At 51.6% G+C, this 26,785-nt stretch overlaps 2 protein-coding genes across 6 annotated transcripts; both read left to right on the top strand.

Moving 5' to 3' along the window:
- The first annotated feature begins 521 nt into the window (after nucleotides 1–521).
- LOC136492576 (probable cyclic nucleotide-gated ion channel 6) lies at nucleotides 522–21,992 on the top strand. Of its 5 annotated transcripts, none has more exons than XM_066488546.1 (9): nucleotides 523–813; nucleotides 1,403–1,579; nucleotides 12,204–12,294; nucleotides 17,092–17,665; nucleotides 18,444–18,656; nucleotides 19,212–19,510; nucleotides 20,484–20,595; nucleotides 20,678–20,914; nucleotides 21,005–21,992. In XM_066488546.1, exons 3-9 carry the CDS (start codon nucleotides 12,236–12,238, stop codon nucleotides 21,677–21,679), a joined length of 2,169 nt encoding a protein of 722 aa, XP_066344643.1. In that variant the 5' UTR covers nucleotides 523–813; nucleotides 1,403–1,579; nucleotides 12,204–12,235; the 3' UTR covers nucleotides 21,680–21,992. The 5 variants fall into 5 exon arrangements, with proteins under 5 accessions (XP_066344645.1, XP_066344643.1, XP_066344644.1 ...); XM_066488549.1 differs by having other exon boundaries at nucleotides 524–813; nucleotides 17,214–17,665; XM_066488548.1 differs by lacking the exon at nucleotides 20,484–20,595 and having other exon boundaries at nucleotides 522–813; nucleotides 20,662–20,914.
- A 1,385-nt stretch (nucleotides 21,993–23,377) lies between these two features.
- Nucleotides 23,378–26,046, top strand: LOC136494511 (pentatricopeptide repeat-containing protein At1g80550, mitochondrial-like). The gene has a single exon (XM_066490667.1). It carries the CDS (start codon nucleotides 23,463–23,465, stop codon nucleotides 24,810–24,812), a length of 1,350 nt encoding a protein of 449 aa, XP_066346764.1. The 5' UTR covers nucleotides 23,378–23,462; the 3' UTR covers nucleotides 24,813–26,046.
- The last annotated feature ends 739 nt before the right edge of the window (nucleotides 26,047–26,785 follow it).

Raw genomic sequence — 26,785 nt, forward strand, 5'->3', positions numbered from 1 at the left:
CGGCGTGCTCGCGTGCACCGCAAGCTATTGTATAGTACCAAATAGGCTACTTTACTTGTAAACCCTACCCCTCCAGAGTATATAAGGAGAGGAAGGGGTCCCCTAGTGAACACGATCCATCTAGATCTATCTACTACATCTCAATACAACACACCAAAGACACAGGACGTAGGGTATTACGTCGATCAGATGATCGGAACCTATCTAAATCGCTGTCTCTCTGCGTCTTACGTCACCATCCGATTTCTGATCACACGCACCTCTACCGACAAATCTACCGTCATGCACCCCCCCCCCCCCCCCCCCCCCCCCCCCCCCCCCCCCCCCCCCCCCCCCCCCGGAGCCCAAAGAAGAGCGATCAGTCAAGTTGTGCAGGCATCCGTCAGAAACGTTGACAGAACATTCTCATGCTTCTCCAACAAAAAGAAGAAGAAAAAAATTTGCCTGGGACGACAGGGCCGACCAGCACAATGGGGAAAAGAATTAAATTCCCTGGGCAGACCACCAGGTCCAGACCACAGCTCCCTGATGGCCCACTAGCTCCCATGCGGCCTCACGGGCCTCGACGTGCGCCGGCAGCCGGCAGCCGCGGTCAACTTGCGGTTGGTTCACGGTCGGAGTAACCGAAGGAGGGCAGAGGCCTCGTTGACTGTGTCGCTCGCCTGTTGCCTCGCCTCCCCGTCCGCTCCGCTCCCGTGCTTTCCCCTTTGCTCGCTCGCGGACCCCCGATCCCGACTCCGACTCCCAGCGGCGCAGTCGCGCCAGCAAGCTCGAATCCGCACGCCGACGCCGCCGACGCCCCACGGCGCCCAGGTAACCGTCTAACCCTCTCGGTTCCTCGAAATACTTCCCGGATCCCTTCCACCGCGCGGAGTTCGTCAGGAAACCGTCCGTTTGATTCTGGAAGCTATGATTCGCGCCCTCTTCCTAGACGAGTAGATCTGGATTAGCCTGCGAGAGGATGACGACTCCATTAGTTCGGCTGCTACCGCTGTTATTAGTCGCACGGGGAAACGGAGGCGTAGCCCTGCGTTTTCTCATGCCGCGGCACCCCTAATCGTGGAAGTCAAACAGTGAAGACGATTACCCAGCGCTGCTCGTGCAGAGCTTAGCTGTAGCTTTTTTTGAACAGAATTAGCTTCACTATCTATTTGCTTGATATTGCTGGCTGCTGTAGAACACTATATTTAGGGGCTTAGGGCGTTACTGTCATGCAAATGGCAGTGTTTCCTGAACTGACTAGCTTGTTTGTATGACACCTACAGTACTTGCCATTTCTGTATGGCCATGCTTTATCCGTGAGGTGTATTACTTTTTGGTTGTGGGTGTTGATTGTGCTTGTTGGTCAGTGTATTACTGTTTTTTGCGGGTAATGATTGTGCTTGTTGGTCAATTGTATCAGGATCGGGGTGTTTCTGGTGTGCAGGGGTATGCGGTTGGCTTCTCAGAACATGTAACAAGTGTTGATATGAAAATAGGTCCTGGAATATTGGGTCATTAGCAGTTTGGCACAACCTTGAAGCTGCAGAGGATTTCAAATGCCCTTTGTCATCAGCTCTCCACCTCCATTGAGTCAGAGGTATGCTGCTGTGCTGGTTTTCTTTGACATCGATTTCATCATGCTTTTAGTTTCAAAATTTCTGCAGTATCTGTAAAATGTGGTTTTTGAATGCTTGATTTAGGGTCTGTATCCCTAATTCTGGTAGGATGAATTATAGGCACTTATTTGTTGCCTCATTTTCTTCTAGCTTTCTTCAATCTGGTGAGCCTTGTGTATGAGAAAAAGAAACATTTTCTTCTAGCTTGATTTAGATGTCATGATTTTTTTTGGGTGTCAATTCATTGCTACTGGTGGTGTTAGGACTTAGGAGTAGGATCCCTTTTTTAGATAAATGTAGGCACTTCAAGTGTATCGATATGCCTTATATAAAAAAATGTATTGATATTTTTTTCTTCTTATTTTTTTGTCCTATGGCCTGTGGTAGATGGGGGCAGATGTGTCCTGTTAATATTTATATCTGCAGTAATGCTCTTAAGTGAAAGCATCCTTCTTGTCCTGCCATGTTCACTAATCTATGGAGTGTTTTTGTTTAGACTTTAGAGTATCTATGAGACTATGACGCATTCTGCCCCTATGTGATCCTGGAAGTTTCTGTAGGATGCTTATCTTATATTCCTGAATTTTCAGCTTGATGGATAAGTCTGGCTGCTGTGGTCTTTGTGGGGCTGTTGTGGTCTTTGTGTTTTTAGGACAGCATAGGACAGCATCTTAGACTAGAGGACAACATCTAGGACAGCATCTTAGACTAGCATCTAGAGGACAGCATCTTAGCATCTAGGACAGCATCTTAGACTAGCATCTTGGCATATGCTTGGCTGGCTAGCAGCCTATAAATATGTATCCCCAACCCCTCGGGTTGGTATGGCATTGAGAAATAAACCAGAAAATTATCCCAACTCCTAGTGTCATCCTCTCTCGATGAGAGTAAGAATTCTGCTACTTCCAAGAGTGAGAATTCAGCGACTAACAAGTGGTATCGGAGCCGTACTATCCTGTAGCCTAAGCATCTCCTGCTCATCTCCTCTCCCAGCCACACAACAGCCCCAGCTGCGAGCAGCAGCTCCGGCCGCTCCTGCTCACTCATCCCTCGCGCAGATGAGCAGCTCGTTTGAAGCAGCCCTCTCCCCACGCAGCAGCCCCCCGGTAGCGCGCCATGTCCGCAGGGCAGTCTCAGCGCTCAGTCGCCTCGAGCACGCGGCGTCGGCAGGAGGCCGAACTTGCCGCGGCAGAGGAACGCGAGCGAGCGGCGGCAGAGACCGCTGTGGCGGCGGCAAGGGCGTCGAGGCTGGCAGCGGCGGAGCTGGCAGCAGCCAGAGCGGAGGCAGAAGCAGTGGCGGCAGCGAATGCAGCGCGTGCGGCGGCAGCGGAGGTCGAGGCTCTGCGCGTCAGCATCGGCAGCTCCATTTCCGCTGACGACACCGCCGACGCGGACCTCGAGCTGCTAGAGAGGGAGGCAGCGCGAGCGCGGGCGGCGCAGTGGGCAGTCGCGCACGCCCACGAGCGTGGCGGCAGCCCAGACAGGCGCGGACGCGCTGGCGGCGCTCCTGGAGGAGGCGCGCACGGCGGTGGCGCTCCCTGGGGCAGCCGCGCACGCCCACGAGCGCGGCGGCAGCCCAGACAGGCGCGGACGCGCCGGCGCTCCTGGAGGAGGCGCGCACGGCAACGGTGGCGGACGGGTCGATGGAGAGCGCGGCCTTCACAGGCAGCGTGGCTCTCTCTCCTCGGATCGGTACCGACGGGTCGATGGAGAGCGCGGCCTTCACAGGCAGCGTGGCTCTCTCTCCCCGGATCGGTACCGTGGTTACCACGGGCTCCAGGCTGTTGTCAGGGACGTCGGTCCCGGCGGTGGGTGGCCTACCCTCACCAAGACCAACTACGTCGAGTGGGCTGTGGGATGAGAGTAAAGCTCCAGGTGCGGCACATGTGGGAGGCAGTCCGATACGGCGACGTCGACTACGACCTAGATCGACGGGCGCTGGATGCCCTCATCGCTGCAGTCCCGCCCGAGATGCAGTTCTCGCTTACCAACAAGCGGACTGCCAAGGAGGCTTGGGACGCCATTGCTGCGGCACGCATCGGCAGCGACCGCGCCCGCAAGTCCACACTGCAGGCACTTCGCAAGGAGTGGGAGAACCTGGCCTTCAAGTCAGGTGAGGACGTTGATGACTTTGCTCTCCGTCTCAACACTCTGTTGCAGAAGATGGTGCAGTTCGGCGATGACACCTACGGCGAGGAGAGAGCTGTCGAAAAGCTCTTTCGCTGCGTCCCCGAGAAGTACAAGCAGATGGCTCGCTCGATCGAGTCCCTGCTGGATCTCTCCACGATGTCGATCGAGGAGGCGATAGGTCGCCTCAAGGTCGTCGACAACGATGAGCCACGGTCTCTCTCGGGGCTCATCACCACTGGCGGGAAGCTCCTTCTCACTCGGGAGCAGTGGCTTGCCAGCCAAGGAGATCGGAAGAAGGGGGAGCCTTCTTCCGCGACAGGCGGCCGCAAGCGTGGCAAGCCACGCAAGACGCGCAGAGACGCCCAGGCCGGGGCGCGAGGACGTGCCGAGGGTGATGCCCGCGGAGGTGCCTAGGGCGGCGCCGCCGGCAGGCACAAGCCGGCATGAGACGACGCCTGCCGCAACTGCGGCCAGCTCGGCCATTGGGCCAACGACTGCCGACAGCCACGACGCGGCCAGGCCCACGTCGCACAGGCGGAGGAGGAGGATCCGGCTCTGTTCATGGCACACGCAAGCATTGAGCTACCTCCAACGGCATCGTCCGCAGCGGCTCTCCTCCACCTCGATGAGCCAAAAGCACACGCCCTCCTCGGCGACAGCTCCGGCAACGACAAGACTGACGGGTGGTGCCTCGACACCGGCGCCACCCATCACATGACCGGTCGACGGGAGTTCTTCACCGAGCTTGACTCTAGCGTCCGAGGCTCCGTCAAGTTTGGGGATGCCTCTGGCGTGGAGATCAAGGGCGTCGGCTCCGTCATCTTCACCACCGTGTCTGGTGAGCACAGGCTGCTCACCGGAGTCTACTACATCCCCGCGTTGAGGAACTCCATCATCAGCTTGGGACAGCTGGATGAGAACGGTTCGCGCGTGGTGGTTGAGGACAGAGTCATGAGGATTTGGGATCGTCGTCGTCGCCTTCTTGCCAAGGTATCCAGAAGCGCAAATCGACTCTACGTCCTTAACGTGCACGTGGCACAACCCCTCTGTCTCGCTGCTCGTCGAGACGACGAGGCGTGGCAGTGGCACGAGCGTTTCGGGCACCTTCACTTTGAGGCCCTGAAGCGGCTTAGTGCCACGGAGATGGTGCGAGGCCTGCCGTGCCTAGACCATGTGGAGCAGCTCTGCGACGTCTGCGTGTTGACGAAGCAGAGACGACTCTCCTTTCCACAGCGGGCTAACTTTCGAGCCAAGGAGAGGCTCGAGCTTGTGCACGGGGACTTGTGTGGCCCGGTGACACCGGCCACACCGGGAGGATGACGCTACTTCCTGCTGCTCGTCGACGACCTCTCCCGCTACATGTGGGTGATGGTCCTCGGCAGCAAGGGAGAGGCTGCGGACGCCATCAGGCGCGCGTAGGCCGTTGCGGAGGCGCAGTGCGGCCGCAAGCTGCGCGTGCTGCGCAACGACAACGGCGGCTGAATTCACGTCGTACTGCGCTAACGAGGGCATTCAGCGCCACTACTCCGCGCCGTACAGCCCGCAGCAGAACGGCGTCGTCGAGCGGCGCAACCAGACGGTTGTGGGGATGGCTCGGGTCCTCCTCAAGCAGAGGGGGATGCCAGCTGTCTTCTGGGGAGAGGCGGTGGTGACGGCCGTCTACATCCTCAACCGCTCGCTTACCAAGGCGCTCGACGGCAGGACGCCGTACGAGGCTTGGCATGGGCACAAGCCGGCGGTCTCCCACTTGCGGGTCTTCGGCTGCCTCGCGTTCACCAAGGAGCTTGGCCACATCAGCAAGCTCGACGACAGGAGCACTTCGGGAGTGTTCATCGGCTACGCGGAGGGCTCGAAGGCCTACCGCATCCTCGACCCGAAGACACAGCGTGTGCGCACGGCGCGCGACGTTGTGTTCGACGAAGGGCGAGGATGGGTGTGGGACAAGGCGGTGGACGACGTACGACGACTTCACTGTCGAGTACGTCCACCTCGAGGGAGCTGGGCGAGTAGGCGGCTCTTCTTCGGCGAGCGCGTCTACCCCAGTCCCCGAGCCTCCACCGACCCCGGCGCCTGCTACTCCGATAGCACCACGCTCTCCAGCCAGGACCTCGGCTGCGATGAGTTCTTCGCCGGCTCCACAACCGGCAACGCCACGCAATCCAGCACCGACAGGCACCACTCTGGGCACGTCTGCTCCACCACCAGCTCGTGTCGAGCACGACCCGGTTGAGCTCGCTACTCCGCTCTCTCATGACGAGGAGCGCGTCGACACGTACCACGACGGCGAGCCATTGCGGTACCGTACGATGGAGAACCTTCTCGGCGACCAGCCGGTGCCGGGACCGGTGCCTCACGACCTGGAGGCGCAGTTGCACCTTGCGTGTGACGACGGCGAGCCTCGGTTGTTTGCAGAGGCCGAGAGACACGCGACATGGCGCGCCGCGATGCAATTGGAGATGGATGCGGTTGAGAAGAATCGCACCTGGGAGCTTGCTGACCTTCCTCGTGGTCACCGCGCGATCACCCTTAAGTGGGTGTACAAGCTGAAGAGGGATGAAGCCGGTGCCATCGTCAAGCACAAGGCTCGCTTGGTGGCACGAGGTTTCGTGCAGCAGGAGGGGGTCGACTTCGACGACAGCTTTGCTCCCGTGGCACGGATGGAGTCCGTGCGACTCCTCCTTGCGCTAGCTGCCCAGGAGGGCTGGCGTGTTCATCACATGGACGTCAAGTCGGTGTTCCTTAACGGCGACTTGAAGGAGGAGGTCTACGTGCACCAGCCGTTGGGATTTGCGATCCCCGGCAAGGAGGGCAAGGTGCTCCGCCTGCGCAAGGCCCTCTATGCCTTGCGGCAGGCACCGAGGGCGTGGAATGCCAAGTTGGATTCCACGCTAAAGGGGATGGGCTTTGAGCAAAGCCCGCACGAGGCGGCCATCTACCGACGGGGCAGTGGAGGTAATGCTCTGCTGGTGGGTGTCTACGTCGACGACTTGGTGATCACCGACACCAAGGATGCGGAGGTGGCGGCATTCAAGGAAGAGATGAAGGCCACCTTCCAGATGAGTGACCTGGGGTCTCTCTCCTTCTACCTGGGAATCGAGGTGCACCAGGATGACTTTGGGATCACGCTTCGACAGACCGCCTACGGCAAGCGCGTCGTTGAGCTAGCTGGGCTCACCGACTGCAACCCAGCTCTCACTCCGATGGAGGAGAGGCTGAAGCTGAGCCGCGACAGCACGACGGAGGAGGTGGACGCTACGCAGTACCGGCGTGTTGTGGGGAGCCTTCGCTACCTTGCCCACACACGGCCGGACCTGGTATTCTCCGTCGGCTACGTTAGTCGGTTCATGCAGCGACCGACAACGGAGCACTAGCAAGCTGTGAAGAGGATCATCCGCTACGTTGCGGGGACTCTTGACCACGGCCTCTACTACCCTAGGTGGTGCTCTTCACAGCCTGCTGGTGCTCCGTCGTCGGTCGCTGCATGAACCGACTAACGTAGCCGACGGAGAATGCTAAGTCTGGCCATGTGTGGGCGAGGTAGCGAAGGCTCCCCACAAGACGCCGGTACTGTGTAGCGTCCACCTCCTCCGTCGTGTTGTCGCGGCTCAGCTTCAGTCTCTCTTCCATCGGAGTGAGAGCTGGGTTGCAGTCGGTGAGCCCAGCTAGCTCAACAACGCGCTTGGCGTAGGCAGTCTGTCGAAGCGTGATTCCGGAGTCATCTCGGTGCACCTCGATTCCCAGGTAGAAGGAGAGAGGCCCCAGGTCACTCATCTGGAAGGTGGCCTTCATCTCTTCCTTGAATGCCGCCACCTCCGCATCTTTGGTGCCGGTGATCACCAAGTCGTCGACGTAGACACCCACAAGCAGAGCATTTCCTCCACTGCCCCGTTGGTAGACGGCCGCCTCGTGCGGGCTTTGCTCGAAGCCCATCCCCTTTAGCGTGGAATCCAACTTGGCATTCCACGCCCTCGGTGCCTGCCGCAAGCCATAGAGCGCCTTGCGCAGGCGGAGCACCTTGCCCTCCTTGCCGGGGATCGCAAATCCCGACGGCTGGTGCACGTAGACCTCCTCCTTCAAGTCGCCGTTAAGGAACGCTGACTTGACGTCCATGTGATAAACACGCCAGCCCTCCTGGGCAGCTAGCGTAAGGAGGAGTCGCACGGACTCCATCCGTGCCACGGGAGCAAAGGCGTCGTCGAAGTCGACCCCCCTCCTGCTGCACGAAACCTCGTGCCACCAAGCGAGCCTTGTGCTTGACGATGGCGCCGACTTCATCCCTCTTCAGCTTGTACACCCACTTGAGGGTGATCGCGCGGTGACCATAAGGAAGATCAGCAAGCTTCCAGGTGCGGTTCTTCTCAACCGCATCCATCTCCAATTGCACCGCGGCGCGCCATGCCGCGTGTCTCTTGGCCTCTGCAAACGACCGAGGCGGCCGTCGTCACACGCAAGGTGCAACTGCGCCTCCAGGTCGTGAGGCACCAGCCCCGGCTGGTGCCGAGAAGGTTCTCCATCGTACGGTACCGCAACGGCTCGCCGTCGTGGTACGCGTCGATGCGCTCCTCGTTGGGAGAGAGCGGAGTAGCGAGTTCAACCGGGCTGTGCTCAACACGAGCTGGTGTTGGAGTAGACGTGCCCGGAGAGGTGTCTGTCGGTGCTGGAGTGCGTGGCGGTGCCGGCTGTGGTGGAGTCGGCGAAGAACTCATCGCAGCCGAGGTCCTGGCTGGAGAGCGTGGTGCTGTCGGAGTAGCATGCGCCGTGGTCGGTGGAGGCTCGGGGACTGGGGTAGACGCGCTCGCCGAAGAAGAGCTGCCTACTCCTCCGGCTCCCTCGAAGCGGACGTACTCGATAGTGAAGTCGTCGTACGTCGGAGCCGAGCCGTCGTCCACCGCCTTGTCCCACGCCCATCCTCGCCCTTCGTCGAACACAACGTCGCGCGCCGTGCGCACACGCTGTGTCTTCGGGTCGAGGATGCGGTAGGCCTTCGAGCCCTCCGCGTACGATGAACACTCCCGGAATGCTCTTGTCGTCGAGCTTGCTGATGTGGCCAAGCTCCTTGGCGAACGCGAGGCAGCCGAAGACTCGCAAGTGGGAGACCGCCGGCTTGCGCTCATGCCAAGCCTCGTACGACGTCCTGCCGTCGAGCTCCTAGGTAGGCGAGCGGTAGAGGATGTAGACGGCCGACACCACTGCCTCTCCCCAGAAGACAGCCGACATCCCTCTCTGCTTGAGAAGGGCCTGAGCCATCCCCACAACCGTTTGGTTGCACCGCTTGACGACGCCGTTCTGTTGCGGGCTGTACGGCGCGGAGTAGTGGCGCTGAATGCCCTCATCAGCGCAGTACGACGCGAATTCAGTCGCCGTGAAATCGCCGCCGTTGTCGGTGCGCAGCACGCGCGGCTTGCGGCCGCACTCCGCAGCAGCCTGCGAGTGCCTGATGGCGTCCGTAGCCTCTCCCTTGCTGCCGAGGACCATCACCCACATGTAGCGGGAGAGGTCGTCGACGAGCAGCAGGAAGTAGCGTCGTCCTCCCGGTGTGGCCGGTGTCACCGGGCCACACAAGTCCCCGTGCACAAGCTCGAGCCTCTCCTATGCTCAAAAGCTCGCCCGCTGGGGAAAGGGGAGTCGCCTCTGCTTCGTCAACACGCAGACGTCGCAGAGCTGCTCCACATGGTCGAGGCACGGCAGGCCTCGCACCATCTCCGTGGCACTGAGCCGCTTCAGGGCCTCGAACTGAAGGTGCCCGAAGCGCTCGTGCCACTGCCACGCCTCGTCATCCCGATGAGCAGCGAGACAGAGGGGTTGTGCCACCTGCACGTTAAGGACGTAGAGTCGATTTGCGCTTCTGGATACCTTGGCAAGAAGACGGCGACGACGATCCCAAATCCTCATGACTCCATCCTTAACCACCACGCGTGAACCGTTCTCATCCAGCTATCCCAAGCTGATGATGGAGTTCCTCAACGCGGGGATGTAGTAGACTTCGGTGAGCAGCCTGTGCTCACCAGACACGGCGGTGAAGATAACGGAGCCGACGCCCTTGATTTCCACGCAGGAGGCATCCCCAAACTTGACGGGGCCTCGGACGCTAGAGTCAAGCTCGGTGAAGAACTCCCGTCGATCGGTCATGTGATGGGTGGCGCCAGTGTCGAGGCACCACCCGTCAGTCTTGTCGTTGTTGGAGCCGTCGCCGAGAAGGGCGTGTGCTTTTGTCTCGTCAAGGTGGAGGAGAGCCGCTGCGGCCGGTGCCGCTGGAGGTAGCTTGATGCTTGCATGTGCCATGAACAGAGCCGGCTCCTCCTCCGCCTGTGCGACGTGGGCCTGGCCACGTCGTGGCTATCGACAGTCCTTGGCCCAATGGCCAAGCTGGCCGCAGTTGCACAGGTGTCATCTCGTGCCGGCTTGTGCTTGCCAGCGGCGCCGCCCTGGGCGCCTCCGCGGGTGTCACCCTCGGCACGTCCTCGCGCCCCGGCCTGGGCGTCTCTGTGTGCCTTGCGCGGCTTGCCACGCTTGCGGCCACCTGTCGCGGAAGAAGGCTCCCCCTTCTTTCGGTCACCTTGGCAGGCAGCCCACTGCTCCCGAGTGAGAAGGAGCTTCCTGCCAGTGGTGATGGGCCCCGAGAGAGACTGTGGCTCATCGCTGTCGACGACCTTAAGGCGGCCTATCGCCTCCTCGATCGACATCGTGGAGAGATCCAGCAGGGACTCGATCGAGCGAGCCATCTGCTTGTACTTCTTGGGGATGCAGCAGAAGAGCTTTTCGACAGCTCTCTCCTCGCCGTAGGTGTCATCGCCGAACTGCGCCATCTTCTGCAACAGTGTTGAGACAGAGAGCAAAGTCATCAACGTCCTCACCTGGCTTGAAGGCCAGGTTCTCCCACTCCTTGCGAAGTGCCTGCAGTGTGGACTTGCGGGCGCGGTCGCTGCCGATGCGTGCCGCAGCGATGGCGTCCCAAGCCTCCTTGGCAGTCCGCTTGTTGGTAAGCGAGAACATCTCGGACGGTACTGTTGCGATGAGGGCATCCAGCGCCCGTCGATCCTTGTCGTAGTCGACGTCGCCGTACCGGACTGCCTCCCACATGTGCCGCACCTGGAGCTTTACCCTCATCACCGCAGCCCACTCGACGTAGTTGGTCTTAGAGAGGGTAGGCCACCCACCGCCGGGGCCGACGTCCCTGACAACAGCCTGGAGCCCGTGGTAACTACGGTACCGATCCGGGGAGAGAGCCACGCTGCCTGTGAAGGCCGCGTTCTCCATCGACCCGTCTGTCACCGTTGCCGTGCACGCCTCCTCCTGGAGCGCCACCGCCGTGCGCGCCTCCTCCAGGAGCGCCGCCGGCGCATCCGCGCCTGTCTGGGCTGCCGCCGCGCTCGTGGGCGTGCGCGGCTGCCCACTGCGCCGCCCGCGCTCGCGCTGCCTCCCTCCCCAGCAGCTCGAGGTCCGCGTCGGCGCTGTCGTCAGCAGAAATGGAGCTGCTGATGCTGCCGCGCAGAACCTCGACCTCTGCTGTCGCCGCACGCGCTGCATCTGCCGCCGCCGCCGCTTCCGCCTCCGCTCTGGCTGCTTGCCAGCTCCGCCGCCGCCAGCTTCGACGCCCTTGCCGCCGCCGCAGCGGTCTCTGCCGCCGCTCGCTCGCGTTTCTCTGCCGCGGCAAGTTCGGCCTCCTGCCGACGCCGCGTGCTCGAGGCGACCGAGCGCTGAGACTGGTCTGCGGACATGACACGCTACCGGGGGGCTGCTGCGTGGGGAGAGGGCTGCTGCTGCTTGTCTGCGCAGAGGGAGAGGAGTGAGCAGGAGCGGCCGGAGCTGCTGCTGCTCCCAGCTGGGGCTGTTGCGAGGCTGGGAAGGGAGATGAGCAGGAGATGCTCAGGCTACAGGATAGTACGGCTCTGATATCACTCGTTAGTCGCTGAATTCTTACTCTTGGTAGTAGCAGAATTTTTACTCTCATCCAGAGAGGATGACACTAGGAGTTGGGACAATTTTCTGGTTTATTTTCAAATGCCATGCCAACCTGAGGGGTTGGGGATACATATTTATAGGCTGTTAGCCAGCCAAGTATATGTCAAGATGCTAAAACAGATGCTGTCCTAGATGCTAAGATGCTATCCTAGATGCTAATGTGCAGCCCTAGATGCTAAGGTGCTGTCCTAGATGCTAAGATGCTGTTCTAGCGAGTCAAGGATGCTGTCCTTGATGCCATCCTTGAGCAGCAAGGCCACCATGCAGCCACAGGGATGCTGCAGCCCCACAAAGACTAGCCAACACAAAGACTTATCCCATCACTCGTCCCTTGTGGAAGAATTCAAAGGGTTTCGTATCCAAAGGTTATATCAACTATTTAGTTTAGTAACTTCCAGCATTATTATTTATCCTTTCCTTTGATATGTAGTTATGTACCTTCTGTGTTTGTTATCCCTTCTAGGTAATTCTATCAACTAACTATTCCATTGTCATATCTGGCTGAATTTCCAGCATTTTTTATTGTATTTCCAACTTCCCCAAGGATGTTTGACAGCACTAAAAAAGCTCACTACATGGATGGGCACAGAGAAAAGTTTATTAGGTTGGTTTATTTGTCTTAAGGATACTTCTACAATGTTTTTGCATCTATTCCTATTCTCGCTGGGAGTATAACATGTTTCATGTAGTATTGCCCATTTCCCCATATATATTGGAAATCCTATTTCTGAAAGAGAATATTTCTGTACATCCATGGCTGCAGCGATTTTTTTTTTAATTTTAACACTTTTTGAAAACTAATTTTAAATCTAACACGGTCGTTTTTTTTTAAACTAACACTTATGGCCGCGCCTATTGCCCTGGCGCGGCCAAATGTCTGTGCCGCGCCATGCATGGTGGCGCGACAGAGGGCTAACGTGGCGGCGACCGGAATCGCTGACGGCTGATGGGGCAGGGCCTGCCGCGTCACCGAGCTTGGCGTGGCAGTGCCGCGTCCTGATCCGTGGCGCGGCAGAGCCGAATAAAACCCCGCGGCCAGTCCTGCCTGCCCGAGCAGCAAGCCCGCCTGACCGCCGCGCCATCCGTCCGCCCGGCGGTACCTGGACGGTTTAATCGGAACGCGTCGCGCCTATAGTGGGAGTTATTCTAAGTAGTGCTTGACGAAAAATTGGATCGGATTGAAACGAATATTTTTTAAGGGAACTTATTTCTTGGGCTTTTTAGCCCCATATTGTGGGATCGGCGGCGACGCGACCATGGACCCCGGCTTCCTCGACCCCTTGCGCAAGACGCCGGCCACCGGCGTCGAGATACGGCGGGACTGCCGGTTCCCGAACTAGTTGCTACTTAATCTCGCTGGTAGTGCTGCCGCGACGCATAGAAACGAATATGAAGCAAATAAATGAAGTCCGTGCGCAAGTTGACCACATTACATTTTCATTGGTTTGACATAACATAACCAAATAACCCCGCAAGTTTCGAACGCCAATATTCGTTTGACCTAACAAACTAAGACCTAGGAGTGTAAGGATCCTTCGGACGCCTCTGTCTCTTCGGATTTGTTGGCAACACATTGGGAGTGTAGCCAACGTCGGTATGGTCGCGTCGACGGTGCGTACGGCTCGTACCCTGCAAGTATATGATACGCACGATTACTTATAATTCTTTATGATCATTAGTTCATGGAGCATACGTATTTAAAGAAACTACCTTTGTTAGTACGTGTGAGGCTCCTTGGGTACCAAGCGGGGCACCATCTAGCTGAGACATGTCGATCTCGTCCTGCGGCCAATCGTCTAACTTGTCGTGCTCTGTGGAAGCCCGGGGGGTCGTTGTCGTCATCGTCGTCCTCGGTTGCAGGGTCCTTCCCAACGCTATGATGTGGTGGTGTACGCACCGCGGAAGTGCCACCTGTCATCGGCTGAGAAGAGCCGGCTGGTGTCCTCAAAGAGGCTGAAGACGTGCCACCCGACCGCGCCGAGAGTGGCGGTTCCTCATAAGGAGTGTCCATACAGCTCAGTTTCTGAGCTAGCTTCCTGCAGCTCTTTTTCACCTTCTGCATAAATAGACGTTAAAGTTAGTGCATTTCCTAAACGCATATACATTAAAGAAACATTTTCGGAACGGACAAGTTTATGTTTACCTCCACAAAAGCCGCGAGAACGCCTGACCCCTGCCCTCTAGACTCGTGAAGCCGAAACGATGCTTCGTTGGACATCCTTGACAATTGTGTCGCCTGGGTACAGAAACACGGTTGGACAGTTTTAGTACACATACTTAATACCAAAAGGATAACAAATTGTACCATTTAAGTATCTTACCACGTATCTTTAAAGCGGGACTCTCTGTAGCTATGTGTCCTCCTTAGTGGTAACGTCGTACACATCTTCGATGACATCTTTCTCCGAGTCCTTGTCAATCGCCTCCTCAGTGTACGGGGGCTTGATATGTGTCCTCGTAGACATGTGAAGTCACCGCAGGTACTCGTCGAATATGTGTTGGTCGTGTGGAGGACCCGCATGGACCGGCTGTCTTACCCTGTTCTGCCACAAATTGATGTGCGCGATGTGTGTCACGCGCCAATCCTTGGTCTTGTACCTCTTCCTGCGGTCATACCTGCAACAAAACGATGTTAGTTGTATCACACACACCTCTGAATTGTAGCTTTGTTATTAATCGATAACACACCCGTGCAATCCTTGGTTGGTGGAGTAAAGCGGTGGTGGGTAGCCTGTCATTCTTTCAAACTGTCTGTAGACCCTGATGGGCAAGTGAATCTCGACCACATAGAAGAAAATAAGAGGGACGTCGCAGCGATACTCGTCTGACTCGTTCCTAGTGACAGGATTGAGATAGTACTGGAGCTCCGGAGCATCCCAAGGACACTTAATGCATCTGAAATTTCGTAATTGAGTTAGGTTGTGATATAGTGTAGATCGAACAAGACACAAGTATGATAGTAAAGAGAGCGTAACCTAGTGCTGTGTCAGGACGTCGAGACCGTCCGTGTACTTCCTGTACTTGCGCCTCGTATTCCCTTTAACTAACTCTGATTCCGTCCAGATAAACAGAGTTGTAGGGAGTGTATCCTGCCCGTTCCATTGCTGCATTGAACATGATAATGAATTAGCCATTAATAAACTCATCATATGTAACCATATCGAAGAATATAATGAACCGAAGTACTTACCGGTAAACCAGTACTAAGTGGCCTCCCAACGGGCCATCGTTCCCAACTCCAAACCTGGAGTAGGTACGAGCAACCTCCAAGGTTCGCATACCCTGAGGTGCGACAACAGGTAACGCATAGCTGTCTATACGTCCATGTCAGGACTACGCTGCCCCAGCTGTACGCCGCTATGTTCTCCCATGGCTGGCATAGTATGTCAAGGAAGATCCAGCTGATGGTGTTGCCCGAGACGTCTGGGAAGAGGAAAGCACCAAGAAAGTGCCAGAGCCACACTCGAGTGAACCTGTCGATTTGAGCCTCCTCGGCCTGTGGGTCCAAGTAATCAAAGCGCTCCGTGATCCAGGACGATGAAACACCGGAAGTTTTCCTGAAATTTACCAAAGAACATGAGACCCGATGGCTGCAGGAAAACAATGCAAGTATTAAATATGCTTCAATTTCTCACTTATTTTTCTTGGAAGCCTCATCGTCCAGTGGAAGAAAGCCAGTAAACTGAGCCACCAGCTCCCTCTAGTGATCGTTGTCAACTATCCCTGTCATTGGAAGTCCCTCCAACCGAAGGCCAAAAATAGCCTTCACGTCCTATATGGTCAAGGACATCTCGCCACAAGGTAGGTGGAACGTGTGGGTCTCAGGCCTCCACCTGTTATAAGAATAGAACGACTGTTAGTTGTCTTAAATTTGTTACAAGAAAGTTTACGTACAAAGAATGCACTCGCACCTATCTACAGTTGCAGTAAGTAGTGCTGGGTCAAGGGGCGAAAGACCGTGGTTGACAACACAGACAAGCTCGAGGAAGCCGGCACTGGTGCGCCCTGGTGTGCGTGCGGGGCCTCAAAGTAGGCAAGGCCATCTCTGCGTCGTTGTCACTTAAGATGTGTGCTCGGTGCTGGTCGTCGTACTCCACCTCAAGAATGGGGTACAACGGGTGCTGCGTGGGAGGGGCCATCCTGTTACAAATTGATAAACAAAGCGTTAGAGTATTCAAATTAACAAAATTCAAATTAACATTATGTAGCATTGCAAAATTTGAACTACTTGTTATGCAATATGAAAGCACATGTATATATTCAAAGTAAAATTAACAGACATATCACGCACTAGTAACATAAACAACTTCACTAGGAATATAAGCATTTGACGAAACTTCATTAAGTCATCAAAATCGACGTATCACGCACTAGTAAGTACCGACATTTGTAAACTGGTATCTATACCCAAAATCCGTAACTAAATAACTAACTATAAACTAAATAATAAATACCTAATCAATCCCTAAACCTAAAATCCTAACCTCAAACCTAAAAACAGCCTGCGTAAATCACAAACAAATTCACTAACCTAACTATCATAAATCACTAACTATCATAAATCAATAACAATCATAAAACCCAAACTATCATATATTACTAATTATCATAAATCACTAATTATCCTAAAACAATAATAATCAAAATAACATGAAATCGAGAGGGAGGTACCTTAGGAGCGGGCGGCCTTGACGCGCGGGCGCTGCGCGGCGGCGGGGCGCGTGCGGCTGGCGGCGGGCGGGCGGGCAGGGGTGCGTGCGGCGGGCGGCTCGCTCGCGATATTTATTCGGCTCTACCGCGCCACGGATCAGGGCGCGGCACTGCCGCGCCAAGCTCGGTGGCGCGGCAGGCCCTGCCCCGTCAGCGGTCAGCGATTCCGGTCGCCGCCACGTCAGCCCTCTGCCGCGCCACCATGCATGACGCGGCACAGGCATTTGGCCGCGCTAGGGCAATAGGCGCGGCCAAAAGTGTTAGTTAAAAAAACGACCGTGTTAGATTTAAAATTAGTTTTCAAAAAGTGTTAAAATTAAAAAAAAAATCGCTGCAGCAGTATTCCTAAGTTGTTCTTCTGATAGTTTACCATTTGCCCTCTTCAGCTTCAGCAAGTTCAAATTGTTTCCTATTATTGTTTTGTGGTACCCTAGAAATCTGTTTTTTATCCTAGTACTCTTTCATTGTTCAAATAGGTCTTTGCCGCTTTAGAAGCTAATAATTTTTGTCAGACTTGTGAGAGTTGCCTCATGTTGAGTGTTCAAGAGTGATAAAGTAGTAAATGTTTTTGTCAAATGTCTTATAGACCTGAAACCTCTTGCACCGCATAGAATTTCCATGTTCTTTTGTGTTGAACTGTTGGAGGTTTTTTTTTAAAAAAAAATTAGTTGTATCACCATATTTTCTGTAGGCTGGAAGAGTCAAGTCCTAGGTCGTCTGTACCTTCTGAAGTGGGAGGCAGGAGTACCTTGAGGTCCAGCATGCCTGGGTTTGGATATGGTTCATTTAATGCACTAAGGTCTTTCTTGTCAGGGGTCCGCAAAGGCTCTGGAAGACTGAAGTCACTTGGACAGTCACTTGCTTCTGGTGCTCCTAAGAGAGCTTTTGCGGAAGATCTTAAATCATATAAGAGAACTATATTTGATCCCCAGGACAAAATTCTTTTTCGAATGAACTGGGTTTTCTTCTCGTCTTGTCTTTTTGCTGTTGCAGTGGATCCACTGTTCTTCTTTCTACCCATCATCAATGATTCAAACTGCATTGGTATAGATAAAAAGTTGGCAGTGACATCAACAATAGTACGGACGGTTATTGATTTTGTCTACCTTATACGTGTGTGTCTTCAATTCCGCACTGCTTATGTTGCCCCGTCTTCACGAGTGTTTGGGACTGGCGAGCTTGTGATTGATCCAATGCTAATTGCAAAGCGATACATTAAAAGTTACTTTGCAATGGACTTTGTTGCATTGCTACCACTTCCACAGGTACATCTGCTTTCTCATGGTGTCAGATAATGTAATAATTGCTGCACTAGTTTTTTTGACATTTTTTAGTGTGTCAGCATTTCTAATATCTAGTTCGTTTGGTTACCTTAGTACTTAGAAGTGGATGTTGGCAGTAATTGCAGATGTTCAGCAACCAAAGCTCTATCCTATTGTCCAGAATCAGTACAAGTCAGTTTCATTCGCAGAGAAGCTGTGCTTTATAAACTTTCCAACCTGCATTTTCTTAGTTAGGAGGGTTTCTGATGATGCTTTTGAGGTTCAAGTTCTGTTCTCTTTAGTTAGGAGGGTTTCTGATGATGCTTCGAGGTTCAAGTTTTGTTAAAATAAGTTTTGTTCTCCATCTGATAGCCACGAGCCCAGGACAACAATACGCTATAATATGCATTGACATCAGTAAAGAATTTCATTGTAGTCAACACTATTCCTTTGTTCTCCAAAATCCGAATTCCCAGAATCCAATCGTTCATGTGGATGGCTTGTATGTTGAGATAGACTTGTAGTGGAGATTAACTTTATTAGAGATATAGATATAGATATAGACAGATATGCGTTTAGTCAATATCTGAAACATAAATTATTGCTTTTTCACTACCTTGCGTCCATGTGCAGCGTTACTTGATCAAGCCTTGATACTGTTACATGCATGCATAAGACCATCCCAATTGCTAGCTTTATGATCTTTCTGCTCACATTCGGAAACTTCCTTGGTTCTAATAATTTCCCAGCTTACCTTAAACTATCTGTTGGTGGTTGACAGATTGTTGTGTGGAGATATCTCAACATTCCAGATGGCCCAGATGTACTGACTACAAAAACTGCACTGGTTTGGGTTGTTTTGATTCAGTACATTCCAAGGTTGTTTCGAATATTCCCTGTGACCACAGATTTGAAAAGGACAGCTGGTGTTTTTATTGAAACTGCTTGGGCTGGTGCTGCTTATTATCTTCTATGGTTTATGCTGGCTGGGCATGTAAGTGCTTCCATAAGCTATGTACTATCAATTATATTTTCCACATTCCTTACTCATCAGAAGCAGGCAGCAGTAATGAGGTCGATCTTTGACTACAATATCAGTGATATCTACTTGAGATTGTCCTATGTTCTAAATAACTGATGACTTTAAAACTTTTTGTTAAAAAATTGTGGTACATATTCCAGTCGAAACTGTTTGAAACTTTGAATCCTTCAGCCATTATGTTAGTTCTTAGATGTAAATGAGATCTTGTGTGTATATTTTAAACATCATCATCTTTGTTTAATTGATTTTCAAGGAGTTTCCTTTGTTGACCTATGTAAAAGAAATACTCGCTGTCAGCACTATACATCAAGTTTGTTTCCCGTAGGTTTCTATCAGCAATCATGTTTCCCATGGCTTATGCTGCACCTTTTATACATGTTATCTGTGGCACAAGAAAACTCATTAGTTTGCATTCTTTCATTGAAACAGCCTCTTGCAAATTTCTGTTGGTGTTTACATATCCCCCATGACTTATGCTGTAGTTTCTATATGTATTATTTGCTGCAGAATGTCGGTACTTTATGGTACTTTTTAACCATAGAACGTGAAGATGATTGCTGGCATCTGTACTGTGATCCCAACGTTGGATGTAATAGCAGCTACTTGTATTGCAATGATAATCATCATGGCAGCTATGATAGTTGGCTTAAGACTAATGGTGCCCAAGTATTCAACATGTGCAATGGTAGTCAAGATAATTTCAACTTTGGCATTTATGAGCAAGCACTGGTCTCCAGAATACTTCGTCCAGGAAATTTCATCTCAAAGTTATGTTATTGCTTCTGGTGGGGATTGCAAAATCTAAGGTACTTCATTGCTGTTGTTTATGATATTTTTCATGACGCAGAATTTAAATGTGTTTGGATAATCCTGAAGCTGAACAATGTCCATAAAATGAGCACGGTTTGCTAGAAATACAAGTTTGCTTTTCATCTGGCCTTAATAGGATATTAAATTCAATTTGTCACCTTTTCTAAAGAAAAAAAGTAATCTATGCAGCTAATGCAGCTATTTTTTTTTGTACACAATGGTCAATTGAGATACAACTGTAGTAAATATGTGGGAAGTAATTGGGAATCTTAAGGCCCTATGAAGGAGGTTATGGTGTTCATAATACACTGTATTTCACGTGCATTGTAATAGATGGAGTTGCACATATAAATCCAATAATCAATATAGATCAATTTTGTATCTTCAAGGTGCATGAAAAGGTGATTTGGTTCTATTTAGCATGTGCTCTAGGATTGGTAACTTTGAGTAAAATCTGTTTTTGTAGTTAAAATCTCTCCAATATATATCTCTATTTTTTTAGCATTATGTTTTTTGAGCTAAAATTATTAATAAAGCTGCAAAGTACTGCAATGATGTGGTAACTTGCAGCATTAGGCTGCCCTTTCTTTTAATAGGCTAACCCTCTGCAGGGTTCCACAAAAACTAAATCCTTAGCCCTAAACCCTCTACAGGGTTCCATGTTTGCAAGACTAATAGCGGGCGAGCTATAGTAACAGCTGGAAAGTGGTGGTTGCATTTTGTCTATGTCTAACAGAATGTATCATCAATGCTTACCAATCCGGGATAGAATCAGAAGCTGATCGGTTTGCAGCTTCCCTTCTTAGGTTCAGGACTTCACATTTAGGTTATGTGAATTGGGTTCCTGTACTTGGCTGTTGAAATATGCATTCTAGCTGTTGTAGGTTCACAAGATTGGCTGTCATCATTATATGTTCTACTTCAGAGCACATTATGCCTGCTATCTTAATTTCCATTCCCATTTGACAGTACACTTGGTCAAGGGCTTTTGACAAGCACATACACTCTAGAAGTGATATTCTCTATAGCAATATGTGTCCTTGGACTAATTCTTTTTGCTCTCCTCATTGGTAACATGCAGGTAGAGTGATATATTGTTTCCCTTTTATTCTTTTATAAGCCTTTCCTCTTTCTTTGCTTGATTCAGAGTTGAATTTCTACAGAGCTACCTACAATCTGTTGCTATACGCCTTGAAGAGATGAGAGTTAAGAAACGTGATGCTGAGCAGTGGATGCATCACCGTTCACTGCCACCGGAAATCAGACATCGGGTGAGGAAGTATGAACGTTATCGGTGGTTGGAGACCAGGGGAGTAGATGAAGAAAGTTTGGTTCAAACTCTTCCGAAAGATCTTAGGAGGGATATCAAGCGTCATCTTTGTTTGGGCTTAGTGAAAAGGGTCTGTTATGGCTGCTCAAGCTATTGTTTTCTGCTTTGTTCAGTCATTTCCAGTTATTTAATATTCTCATTTTGTTTTTGCTACTGATAGGTGCCTTTGTTTGAAAATATGGATGAACGATTATTGGATGCAATATGTGAGCGGTTAAGACCTGCACTCTACACAGAAAATGAATTCATTTTGAGAGAAGGTGATCCAGTGGATGAGATGCATTTTATTCTTCATGGTTGTTTGGAGAGTGTAACCACTGATGGTGGACGGAGTGGATTCTTTAACAAGGTCCAGCTAAAGGAAGGATCATTCTGTGGTGATGAGTTGCTCACTTGGGCATTGGATCCCAAGTCAGCTGCTAATTTTCCAGTTTCGAGCAGGACTGTCAAGGCACTCACCGAGGTTGAGGCGTTTGCCCTATGTGCAGAAGAGCTGAAATTCGTGGCCAGTCAGTTCAGGAGGCTGCACAGCAGGCAAGTACAGCACACATTCCGATTCTATTCCCAGCAATGGAGGACCTGGGCAGCCTGCTTCATCCAAGTGGCATGGCGCCGCTATTACAAGAGGAAGATGGCAGAGCAGCGGCGCAAAGAAGAAGAGGCGGCAAGCCGGCCAAGTAGTAGCCACCCTAGCCTTGGGGCGACTATCTACGCATCTCGTTTCGCGGCCAACGCCATGCGAGGGGTTCACAGGCTAAGAAGCAAGGCTGTCCCTACCATTGTCAGGCTACCGAAACCCCCAGAACCAGATTTTGGTGTCGACGATGCTGACTAACGAAACAATCACACTGAACTCGCTTGTAAAGGTTTGTAACCACGCACAGACAGACCATAACGGAGGTATATTGTTATGGTCGGCACCACATATGAGCGCAGGGACAGGCGGCAAAGTGGCTGAACCAGCCAGTGCGCGGTCACCACGCTGGCCTCGCCAGGGTCGGTCTATTTTGAGTCATAGAAGATTTGGGTTGGTTAGGAAAGAGTCAACTGATTGTTAAGTTTTCTATTTGTTAGCATAAGTTGTTAGAGTCCTCAATGTATAAGTATCAAACTTTGAGATCAATACGGACTAGCCTGGGATTGTGTCATTCTTGACACCCTTGGGCGCCTGGCGCCCCCGTTCTCTCCTTCCTGCATAAACCCTAGCCGCCAGTCACGGCTCCAACTCGACGCAAGCCCCAGAGACCTCGCATCCCTCATTCCCCTCCATACGCCCTGAGAAGCAAGGACCGACGCCGTACCAACTTGGTATTAGAGACCTTGCCGATCATGGACACCGCCACCGCCAGCACCACCAACGCCCAAGCGCCGCCGATCCCACCCACCACCTCCCACGTTGCGACGACGGGCGTCCTGGTGAACATCACCGTTCACCACCGGCGCGCTCGCCAACACTATCCTGCTTGACGTCTATGGAAATGCAAATGTATTCAAATTTTTGCTGATTATATGAGTCCAAAGTTTGCCAGCCAGAACCCGTCTCTGTGTGTTCTGTTGTCTTTTGTTTCCTTCTGCGAAACCTTAGAGACAAATTGGGACATGAGAAAGCTAAACTATGAAATTTTGAAAATAAAAATCCTAGAGATGGATTGGGACAAGAGAAGCCTAAATAAAATAATTATGAATCATGAGGATATATTTATAAGCTTCTAGAAATTAGATTTATATCTAGAAAAACTTGGAAATTTATCAAAACATTCTGATGAATGTCTAAACATATTAAAAAATCACAATAAAAATCTAAGAGGCCAGCATGAATGCAACATACATTAATGCTAAATGAATTCATGCTGCTTGTATCTCATTTTTTATTGTGAAGTTTTTAAAACGTGCTTCGACACTTATTAGGACAGTTTGGGAGTTTTCAGAACTTTTTGGATTTTTTCCCCATTTTCTAGAGTCAAATCTAAAGCTTCTAAATATATTTTCATGAGCTTTTTACTGTTTGGGTTTAATATTTTTCTCAGAAATTTTGTAAGCTTATAGTTTTTTCCGTGGTTTAAAAACCTTATCAATTGTTTACTGGATATTTAATAAAAAATATGATGAAACCACTTCGAAAATCACTTCTAACAAGGATATTCAGCTAATTTAAATGGTTGAGTGTTGAAGGAGGCAGTTTGTCCGGTCTTAGAGGTAGAGGAAAAAAATTACACTTAGTCTGATTGGCTTGCGACCAAAATTTGCCATGCCAAAGATTTGACAAGCCAAAGTTAAGTAAAAAAGTTGTTATGGATTTGGCAAACCAAATATGAGAGGTTGGCAAGTTTTAATAGTCAATCAAATAATAGCTAAAATCATGATTTACCAAATCATTGATTTGATAAATTTTAGAAGCCAACCCTCTTACCGGTTTTAGACCTAGACTACTATAGGAAGTTAAAAATGTTTTTTTTCAATAGGTCTATCACCAGCAGCCGGTTTGGGAGGGGCGGGCCAAGTGCCACTGCGCTAGGATCAAAAAAAAAAAAAAAGTGCCACTGCGCCATCTGCCCATCTCTAGTCGCGGCACTGTAGGACGCTCGGCTATTCGGCTGCCTCCGGCTCTGCTTTGTGAGATGCTCTTCCTCGTCCGGCGGCACCGCCGCCTCGCTCTCCCCTTCTCCACTCTGCACGCACCCGCGCCCGCGCGCGCCTCCACCCCCACCCCGCCCTCCTCTCTCGACGCCTCGGCGGTGCTCGAGACGCTGTCCCTCTACGCCAACGACTGGCGCCGGGCGCTCGACTTCTTCCACTGGTCCGCCTGCCCCGGCGGCGCCAACCTGCCCCCGACCGCTGCCACGCTCGCCCGCGCCGTCGACATTCTCGGCAAGCACTTCGAGTTCCCGCAAGCCACCTCCCTCCTCCTCTCCCACCACGATCCCGGGGACCCCGCCTTCCTCCGCCTAGCGCTCCGCGCCCTCCTCAACCGCCTCGCCGCCGCCAACCTCGTCGACGACGCCCTCCGCGCGTTGGACTCCACCGCCGCATCCATCGGCCTCCGCGACGAGGCCTCCTTCCACCTCCTCGGCGACGCGCTCTGCGACCACCGCCGCGTCAACGAGGCCGAACACCTATGCTTCGGCAAGGACCCGCCGCCGTTCCCGCCGGGCACGAAGACCCACAACCTGCTCCTCCGTGGGTGGGCTAAGACCCGCGCCTGGGTGCGTCTGTGGCAGCTGTGGTTCGACATGGACCGCCGCGGCCGCGGCGTTGCAAAGGACCTCCATTCCTACTCGATATACATGGATGCCCTTGCTAAGTCAGGCAAACCGTGGAAGGCCTTCAAGATTTTCAAGGAGATGAAGCAGAAAGGCGTTCGAATCGATACCGTTGCTTACAACACTGCGATCCATGCGGTTGGGCTCGCACAGGGCGTCGACTCTGCTGTAAGGTTGTACAGACAGATGCTATTGTCAAGTTATTCTGGTTGCAAGCCGAATACTGCCACTTACAATGCGATTGTCAAGTTATTCTGCAAGGAGGGTAGGTTCAAGGAAGGGTATGCGTTTGTTCAGCAGATGCTCAAAACTGGCTGCAAGCCCGACGTGCTCACATACCATTGCTTTTTACAGTATTTGAGCCGTCCACTGGAGGTCCTCGGACTGTTTGAGAAAATGCTTGAGAGGGGTTGTCAGCCAAGGATGGACACATATGTCATGCTTATTAAGAGGTTTGGGCGTTGGGGGTTCCTTCGGCTAGTGTTCATTGTGTGGAAGGCAATGGAAGAGCAGGGTCTTAGCCCGGATGCATTTGCATACAATGCACTTAATGATGCATTACTGCAAAAGGGTATGGTGGATTTGGCTAGGAAGTATGATGAGGAAATGCTTGCGAAGGGACTCTCACCTAAACCAAGGAAAGAGCTGGGGACTAAGTTACCAGAAGCAGAGTCTGATAGTGATAACGCATTAAACGGTGTGCTTTGATTTCTGAGAGCTAGACAGGGATGGACATTATCATGTTCTACTACCCATTGTTATCATTGAAACAATGATTTGAATATGCTGATGTTCCCAAATATAGGCTGCTTTTTATTGAAGGAGATCTAATATGAATCCATGGATGTTGTATGGAATTGGAGGCAGACTGAACCATATTGCATTGCTGTCAATTATCATTAGGTTATTATCTGACAAATCTGTAGAAGAGCTGGGCCTCCAGAGATTTATGTGTTCCTGTAATCATAGGTGGACATGGTCGCATGTGTAGGAAAAAGAATTATGATATGCTCATGGGCCTCCACCAAGTTGACATAAGAAGTGGATGAGAGGACCAAGAAGAACCAGCAATGAAGCAAAGTGACAAAGGCCATTTAGTTTGTAAAAACTATGGTCACTAGTCAGGCAGGTTCAGCTTGCTAGCCTCATGGTGAAACCTGGAGCAGGATTGCAGGAATACTGCAGGTATTTATTCAGCCAAGTCAGCATATCAGACCCAATTTTTATCTCATTTATTACTGAGTTAAATTTGGATGAAAGTTGAAACGCGGAACTTCAGATGAAATGCAGAACTTCATGTGGTTGCTCTGAAGTCTTCACAGCAGACAAACTGCTTGCCAGGGGATGGATGGCAATCATGGCATGCAAACTCAACTTTATTATGAACTGCTTGTTCGTACCATGCAGACCCATGTGGAGAAAATTCAGAATAAATATATGTTTGGATGTTTGAAAGAAACTGGCGGATTTCTGAGCACCTTGGAGGACCTTGGCAATTGGCATGCCACGTACTGTATTGTCAAAAATCCTGTAGGAAGTCTGCATCGCTAGCTTTGCTTACTGTTGTCAAGCTTTTCAGTAGTGTCTCTTTTCTTCTTTGGTTCCAGTTTTCTTAGCTGATGCATTAACCATGCCACCTTTGTAATTTGACTCCCTTTAGAGAATCGGCAGATAACCTGCCAGTTTCCACTAAACAAAATAGTTGAGGAAGGATCTGTGAACAATGTGGAGTTTTCATGCACTTGGGAGGAAGATTTATGTTGGAAATTTCTAAAATGTTAGATGCATTGACTAGGAGTTTGATGCTAACAAGTGAGATGGAATGAATAGTAGTAGTTGCTCCTAGCATTATCAGTCAGTCATTGTATCGTTGCTTCCTAAGAATCCAAGGAAGGATATAAAGGACATCAATACATCATTAATTCAATTATCTTTTGAAGTGTAGGAAAATGCAACATCTTTCTGGCACCTGATATTAGCGACAAATAGCTTTCTCCAAACTGCTATCATACATTGCCTTTCTCTTAGATCAAGCTACTACCAAACTCAAAAAAGAAGAAGATCAAGCTACTACCATGTATGGCGTGCTCAACGTGTTCGACAGAATGGCTCAGGCATCGCACCAACTCTCTTTCTTTGCTTCCTTTTAACATCATCTGGGACATGCAGAAAAACAGGTTCCTATATGTTCTTTATTTTTTTGGTCTCTATATAGTAGTGTACTGTACTGATGTACGAATAACTGAATCCAGGCAATCATGCATGAAATTGTTGTCAAATCGTTCAAATGTAAATGCATGGACCCTATGTAGTACGATCATATTGAATCTGTATGTCACATGCATATATAATCTTGAATTCTTGATGGCAACCAGACGATCGACCATGTGTCTCCACTCTCCAGGCGTACATTTGTAGGTCCATGCATTCCGCTGTGCTGCTTAATGCTTGTATCAACTTATCCACCAAACTGTCGACAGCCTCACCAGAACGGCAGCGTGCTGTTCCTGCTGCCTTGTCCGGCCACGGGCACGTAGGCACGGCCTGCTCCCGGTACGCTACGGGGCGCTCATCTCATGGCCCCCATGTCTGCAGGCGCACGTACCGGCAGCTACCACACTGTCTCCCTACCTGGCCCAACGACGACTTGCCTGAGATCGAGACGGGGCATGCACGTCCGT

Source organism: Miscanthus floridulus, chromosome 11 (genome assembly GCF_019320115.1).
Source record: "Miscanthus floridulus cultivar M001 chromosome 11, ASM1932011v1, whole genome shotgun sequence".
Taxonomy (NCBI): Eukaryota; Viridiplantae; Streptophyta; class Magnoliopsida; order Poales; family Poaceae; genus Miscanthus; species Miscanthus floridulus.

Coding starts and splice junctions, on each gene's coding strand:
- LOC136494511 (XM_066490667.1), top strand. CDS start 23,463: ATGCTCTTCCTCGTCCGGCGGCACCGCCGCCTCGCTCTCCCCTTCTCC.
- LOC136492576 (XM_066488546.1), top strand. CDS start 12,236: ATGTTTGACAGCACTAAAAAAGCTCACTACATGGATGGGCACAGAGAA. Junction 18,657..19,211: donor GGTTTATGCTGGCTGGGCAT/GTAAGTGCTTCC, acceptor TATTTGCTGCAG/AATGTCGGTACTTTATGGTA. Junction 20,596..20,677: donor TCCTCATTGGTAACATGCAG/GTAGAGTGATAT, acceptor GAATTTCTACAG/AGCTACCTACAATCTGTTGC.